Raw genomic sequence first — 7,044 nt, 5'->3', positions numbered from 1 at the left:
TGCTCCCTGCTCCCAGCTCCCTGCCCCAGCTCCCTGCTCCCAGCTCCGTGCTCCCTGCTCCCTGCTCCCAGCTCCCAGCTCCCTGCTCCCAGCTCCCTGCTCCCTGCTCCCTACTCCTCCATGCTCCCTGCTCCCAGCTTCCTGCCCCAGCTCCCTGCTCCCTGCTCCCAGCTCCCTGCTCCCAGCTCCCTGCCCCAGCTCCCAGCTCCCTGCTCCCAGCTCCCTGCCCCAGCTCCCTGCTCCCAGCTCCGTGCTCCCTGCTCCCTGCTCCCTGCTCCCAGCTCCCTGCCCCAGATCCCTGCTCCCTGCTCCCAGCTCCCTGCTCCCAGCTCCCTGCCCCAGCTCCCAGCTCCCTGCCCCAGCTCCCTGCTCCCTGCTCCCAGCTCCCTGCTCCCAGCTCCCTGCCCCAGCTCCCTGCCCCAGCTCCCTGCTCCCAGCTCCCTGCCCCAGCTCCCAGCTCCCAGCTCCCTGCTCCCAGCTCCCAGCTCCCTGCTCCCAGCTCCCTGCTCCCAGCTCCCAGCTCCCTGCCCCTGCTCCCTGCTCTCAGCTCCCTGCTCCCTGCCCCTGCTCCCTGCTCTTCCCTGCTCCCTGCTCCCTCCTCCCTGCTCCACACACCTGCTCCCTGCCCCTCCTCCCTGCCCCCAGCTCCCTCCTCCCTGCTCCCTGCTCCCTCCTCCCTGCTCCCTGCTCCTCCCTGCTCCCTACTCCTCCCTGCTCCCTGCTCCCTACTCCTTCCTGCTCCACACACCTGCTACCTGCCCCTCCTCCCTGCTCCCTGCTTCCTGCCCCCAGCTCCCTGCCCCTGTTCCCTGTTCCTCCCTGCTCCCTGCTCCCTCTCCCAGCTCCCTGCTCCTCCTCCCTGCTCCCAGCTCCCTGCCCCTGCTCCCTGCTGCCAGCTCCCTGCTCTCTGCTCCCAGCTCCCTGCCCCTGCTCCCTGTTCCTCCCTGCCCCTGCTCCCAGCTCCCTCCTCCCTGCTTCCTGATCCCTGCTCCTGCCCCTGCTCCCTGCTCCTGCTCCCTCCTCTCTGCCCCTGCTCCCTCCTCCCTGCCCCTGCCCCTGCTCCCTGCTCCACACGCCTACTGCTCAGGCCCAGGTCAATCTCTCCTTTCATTCGGGAGCCAGGAGCCGGTGGTCCCAGTCACTCTCCCCCAAATCAAGGCTGCCAAGGGCTAAGCCTGGTTGTGACCTCAGGGCTGGTGTGTAGGACGGTCCCTTCCGCATGCTCAGCAGAACAGAGTGCCCAGGCCTGAGTGCCCAGAGGGTCCCCCTCCTCCCTCCCCTCCGTCTACAGCAGGCTCAGTGTGTGTCTGTGCAGGACAGGAGGGCACGTCCCCAAAGGTCCAGGCATCTGACCAGCCACAGCTCCACCTCCTCCCACCGACGAAACAAAGGGGCATCCTCACTGCAAAGCCACATTCACAGAAGACAGCTTTATTTCGGTGGCTCGGAAATTAGCACAATGACAGCAGTGCTCGCTCGTGCGCTGACTCATCTTCCGACGTGTGATCTGCAGCGGGACCCACTGACCCACTCACTGAGGACAGCGGCGGCCACTGCCCCACCGGGATGTAACACCCGGATGTCTCCCGCGTCTGGCCGGCTCCTCAGCCCCCCGCGGGCAGGGCTGCCGCAGGCACCGCAGCTACATGAACCCCTCAGCTCTCACACCGGCCGGCCGCCCGTCTCCGAACAAAGGTCCTCCTCCTCAACACGCGTGGCTCCGGGCGTGCCAAGAACCTGGTCTTACCCGTGCAGGGATTGCAGGCCAGTTGTGGCTGTGCCACGTGACCAGCCAAAAGCCAGGCACAGAGAACCTGGAGCTAAGCAGAGGGACCCAGCCGCTGGCCAGGAGGAGCCCAGGCTCCCCTCAGGGGGCATTGTGGCCCAACCTGCGGAGAGAGGGGAGCCCCCCCCCTCTGCCGCGCTGTAACCCCAGCCTTTCCGGGTTTGTCCAGGAGGGGGGCTGCCCCTCCCCCGGGGCCAGCCCGGAGCCAGGCCCGCCGCTCACACCCGGAGGCCGGCTTCAGTCCTCAGGGCGGGCGGGCGGGCAGGGACCACGGCCTCCATCTCCCAGCGACACAGGGGACACCTGGCCGTGTCCCCGAAGACCCGCCAGGCGCAGCAGCTGCAGAGGTGCGTGTGGCCGCAGGGCACCAGGCAGGTGTTGGCGGCGTGGTGGAGGCAGACGGCACACTCCTGTCCCGCTGGGGCTGGGGAAGGGGACAAGGTCGCAGGTCGCAGGTCGGGGCAGATGGGGTCGGGGTGGGCAGCCTGCTCGCGCTACAGCCACAGAGAACCAGGCAGTCACTTTGGGAAAGTTCCCTGGTGAGGAAATCCTCACAATGGGACCGAGTGAAAAAAATGGGTAAGAAACCATCCTGTGCCGACTCAATATCCAGTCCGTTTAGAGAAAAGAAAGCAAAGCACAGACACTCCCCAGGCAGGAAACCCACCCAGGAAGCCCGGCGACTTTCTTTCTGCTTCCTTCTTTAGCCTTAACAGTTGTTGATGCCTGTTTGGCAAAGCTTTCCCTATGACCATGCCCTGGCAAAAGGCGTCTGCTCGCAGACGTGCTGTGACCTGTGAGCCGGCGCTGCGGGCGGGCCCTGTGCCAGGTGCCGAGGGCAGAGCCCTGGCCTGTGAGCCCAGGTTGGGGGCAGAGCCTGTGAGCCGTGCTGGGACCGGGGAGACCCTCCTGAGCTCCAGGCTGGGCACCGGCTCCCCCGGGGCTGGAGGCTGGGAGTCCCCCTCCCAGGAAACCACTCACCTTCAGGGTCTGAGGGAGGGTCTGAGGGAAGGTCTGAGGGAGGGTCTGAGGGAGGCTCCAGCGGGAGGGCCCAGGGCGAGGCTGTGGGCACGGCACTGTCCGAGGGATCTGGGGAGAGAGGGAGACTCAGGCTGCGGAGAGAAAAGCGGGGCCTCCGTCCCCCGCCCCAGGCAGTGCCCAACGCCTCTTTCCCTGTGGCCGTGTGAGAGCTCCGGGATCTCAGGGCCCCACCGAGCCGCCCCTTTCCATCTAACCCCGCAGGGGGTTTGTGGGCTGCAGGTCCTTTCCCCAAGCCCCTCCTCCAGGCACCCCCTCTTTACCCTGAGAGGAGAGCCTGGGCCTGGCTCAGCCTGAATCCCTGTCCTTGCAGGCGGCTAGAGGGTCGTGTTTCCCACCCACTGACATCTGACCTTTGCCCCACAGGCTGTCTCTTACCTCTACCCCTCACTCCTCGCCAATGAACTCCTACTTAGACTGCAAAGCCCCACCCAAAATGTCTCCTTCTGTGGAAGGTGGTCAGCCCTTTCACTGAGGTTTGGGGTGTGATCTTATTCTTAGGGGTCGGGTTGCCCTTCCTGTGCCTGGGCTTTACCCCAGCTCCCATCGTCATACCCGACCCTGGCAGGAGCTGATGGAGACACGGACTGAATATGAATGAATGAATGAGTGAATGAATGTATGAATGAGTGAATGAGTGAATGAATGAGCGAACGTCTCCCGGAGGCTCTGGATGCGGGGGCGGCGGAGGGCCTCACCCAGCAGCTCGATGGCCTTGGTGGTGCCGTACACGTCCATCACGGCCCAGAGGGGGGCGCGGGTGGGCAGCCCCTCGCGCAGCCGCAGGCGCGGGCCGGCGTTGACGCGCGCGCAGAGGCGGCCGCGGCGGCTCAGCCAGAAGCGCACCACGTCCCCGGCGCGCGCGCCGCCGGGCAGCACGGCCGCCCACGTGGGGCTGCGCAGCTCCAGGTCGGGGCACACGAAGGGCGGCAGGCTGCGCGGCCGCACGCGCGCGGGGTCCAGGCGCGTGAAGCCCACGCGGAGGCCGCCGCTCCAGCCGCGCTCGTGGCTCAGGACGCGCAGCGCCACGCGCTCCCCGCGCCGCACGGGCCGCTGGCTGAACACGATGCCGTCGTGGAAGGTGGCGAGGCGGCGCGCCGTGCTCCGCGCCGGGCCCAGCCGCACCTGCGCGCCCCGGGCCTCGGCGTGGAAGCGCAGCGGCTCCCGCGGCTTCCGGGCGGCCGCGCCTGCGGGGCGGGGGCAGCGGGTCAGTGCGGGCGGCCCCGGCTCTCCTCCCCCTCCTCCCTGTCCGCGGCGTCATCTCCCGGACCCAGAGCCCGCTTCCAGCCGGTGGGTCTGAGTTCCCTGGGGACGCCCGGGCCTCAGTGCCCCCGCGGGCAGGGCGGCCTCAGAGTAAAGGGCTGCAGCTCCCCGCCCGGGGGCCCTCCGTGGCTTTGCCTCTTGTCTCCACCGGCGTTCTGTCTGCCGGGACCAGCCTGCGGTGCCGCTGAAGGCTGGGCTCTGGCCGGGGTCCCCTGTGGGTGCTGTTTCCTTGTCTGACGCTGGTTTGCCCGAAAACAACCTGTCGCTGTGAGGGCAGGACCCCAGCCCTGGGACAGGGGTTCGGGCAGCTTCCCTGGGGTGTGGCACAGGCCGGAGCGGGGTCCCAGGTCATCCCTCCAGGCCCGGGAGGGGCTTTGACATCACCGGCCTCCAACCTGAAGGCAGCCAGGAGGGGACACTCCCTGGGGGCCCCCTCTCATCTCCAGCGGCTCTTAGCTCCCCAGCCTATGGGTCACCCTCTCCGCTCCCCTCTGCCTCCCTCCTGGCCCCTCTCTTTCTGGGTCGGATGAGTCTGAAATAAAAAGGTGGGCTCAGTCTGAACCTGAGTCGGACCCCCAGGGACCTGAGTGGGAGCAGTTAGGTGCCCACCTGGGCAGCATCTGGCTGGTGGACACCCCGCTGGGTGGTTGGAGCCCTCCTCTCCCCCCTCCACGCCCCCTGCCGCCCTCCGGTGGCCGGTCACTGCCCATCCCTGATGCGCAGGCCTGGGACAGGCTCCGATGCGGAGTGAGTGGCATTCCACCCTGGCAGTGCGCACGCAGCATCCGGCAGAGCTGGGGTTCAAAGAGGGGCTGCTTCAGCCCCACCCAGTGCAGCCCCAGGGAAAGGGCCCCTGGGCTGGGGACAGGAGACCCCACATGCTCGGCTCCTTGGGCTGAGAGTGTGAGTGCAGAGGGGCCTGTCCTGGCCGAGCGGCTCCTTTCCGCAGGAAGGGTCAGCGGGTGGAGTTTCCGCCCTGTCCCTGCTCCGCTGCCCTGGGGGAGGCTGACTGCTGAGGTGGCTGTGGGGACAGGAGGGGGAGCGGGGCAGGAGGAAGGCGGGAGCCAGGCTGCTGGCTGACCGAAGGCAGAACAGGGAGGAGGAGGAACGCCCCAGGCGTGGCCTTGGCAGGACAGGGCCCTGGGGACCAGGAAAGCAGCTCCATCCTGGACCGGAACCAGCCAGCCTGCAGCGCTCACCCCTCCCGGGCTCTGGAGGTGGGTCCCCAGCAGCCGGGGAGGAGGTGTTTATGGTTAGAGGAGGGGGCTGAGGGACAGGCTCCTGAACAGCCGACCTCACAGCCCCTTGGAGGGGCCGCTGGGAGGGGAGCGAGGGCTCTGAGACTGCCCAGCTGCCCAGCCCCGTCTCTGCTTGGCACAGGACTGCGTGGAGCTGGCTCACTGCATGGGAGGCTGGGCGCCCCTCCCTCAGGCTGCAGGCTCCCTGGCCCTGGCCTCCCGCCCAGTGCACCTGCCCGGGACTGACAGCGAGGGCCCTCCTCAGCTGAGTCATGAACATGAACCATGGCCTTTGGATGCCTCTCCACACACACACACAAACACATACACACACAAACACATACACAAACACACACACACACACACACACTCACACACACACACACACACACATAAACACTCAAACACAAACACACACACACACAAACACACACACACAAACACACACACTCACACACACACACACAAACACATACACAAACACACACACACACACACACACACACACACTCACACAAATCAGAGAACCTATGCAGCCAGGCTCTCAGAATCTAAGTGACTGAGAGTCAGCCCTCTCCTCAGAGTCACCCCCAGATCTCTATCTCTATCACCCCCTTCCAGCCACCCAGCTTCTCCAGGCGCCCCTGAGTGCTTTACACACACACCCCCTCCGACCCCCCCCCCGCAAGGGGAGGCACTCAGAGGGCACTGAGCAGGGGAGGATGAGCAGGTTGCCGCAGTCTTGTAGCCAGAACTGGGAGCCTGGGTGCAGATCCAAAGGCAGTTGCCACAGCTGCAGCCTCGTCTCCCCTCTCCTCCCAGCCCTGGGCCACCTGCTGCTGTGTGAGGGCTCAGTGCTGCGGGGAAAGGGGCTCTTTGCCTGGGAGGGAGCACTGTCAGAGAGGCTCACATCCCCGCAGTAAAAGCCCAGGCTCCCCCTCTCCGCCCTCACAGAGGCGGCCCCCTGGCCACCCTTAGGGCTGTGCTGCTAGCATCCTGTGAGCCAGCAGCCAGCGGCACTGGCTCAGCGTCAGAGGAGGTGACCTGACCCGGGTCCCACAGCTCAGTTTTCACAGCTGGAACCTCTGGTCTCCCATGAGGCCCCCCAGCTCCACCGTTCCCCATGCAGCCAGACTTCTCCCTGAACAAAGGACCCGAAGGTCATGTGGGTCATCCGGTCACTCCAGGGATGCTGGCTGCGTCACCGGGGGCGGCGGGGTTCTCTCAGGGCAGGAAGCTCCAGCTCAGTGCCACCCCCAGCCCAGCCGGGCTCAGAGGCTGCGTCCCGCGCTCCCAGCAGGACCCAGAGCCTCCCTGCTCCCGCATCCCTGTGCTCCGGGCTCCCACTTACCCGCCTGCGAGCAGAGCTGGGCCCCCATTGGGTCTGGAAGGACTGTCTGAGGAGCTGAGCCAGGTTCCCTTGTCTCCAGCGGTCCCTTGCTATGGGCCGGGATCATGTTACAAGTTGATGATTAATTAGAGTTGCTATCACGAGTTACTATATCCAGGGAATTTCCTGATGTCTCCTGGCTGGGGCCAGCTTGAGGGAAGCGCTGGAATTGCCTGAGGCACGTTAACAAGTACCTGCACCCACACCTGGCCCGGAGGCCCTGGTTCCAGCGGCCGGGTGGGGCCAGAATCTGTCATTTTTATTTATTTTTGTATATTTTATTGATTTTTTACAGAGAGGAAGGGAAAGGAATAGAGAGTTAGAAACAT

At 66.0% G+C, this 7,044-nt stretch overlaps 1 protein-coding gene across 1 annotated transcript; it reads right to left on the bottom strand.

Annotated features, from left to right (window-relative positions):
- Positions 1 to 1,430: 1,430 nt before the first annotated feature.
- On the bottom strand, positions 1,431 to 6,747 carry NEURL3 (neuralized E3 ubiquitin protein ligase 3). Its single transcript, XM_084900715.1, has 4 exons — positions 6,677 to 6,747; positions 3,523 to 4,011; positions 2,768 to 2,875; positions 1,431 to 2,210 (listed from the first exon to the last, which is right to left on the bottom strand). Exons 1-4 carry the CDS (start codon positions 6,702 to 6,704, stop codon positions 2,005 to 2,007), a joined length of 831 nt encoding a protein of 276 aa, XP_084756841.1. The 5' UTR covers positions 6,705 to 6,747; the 3' UTR covers positions 1,431 to 2,004.
- Between the last annotated feature and the right edge of the window lie 297 nt (positions 6,748 to 7,044).

The sequence above is a fragment of the Pipistrellus hanaki genome (assembly GCF_964339955.1).
Source record: "Pipistrellus hanaki genome assembly, chromosome: 12".
Classification (NCBI taxonomy): Eukaryota; Metazoa; Chordata; class Mammalia; order Chiroptera; family Vespertilionidae; genus Pipistrellus; species Pipistrellus hanaki.
This window is presented reverse-complemented; position numbering and strand designations above follow the sequence as displayed.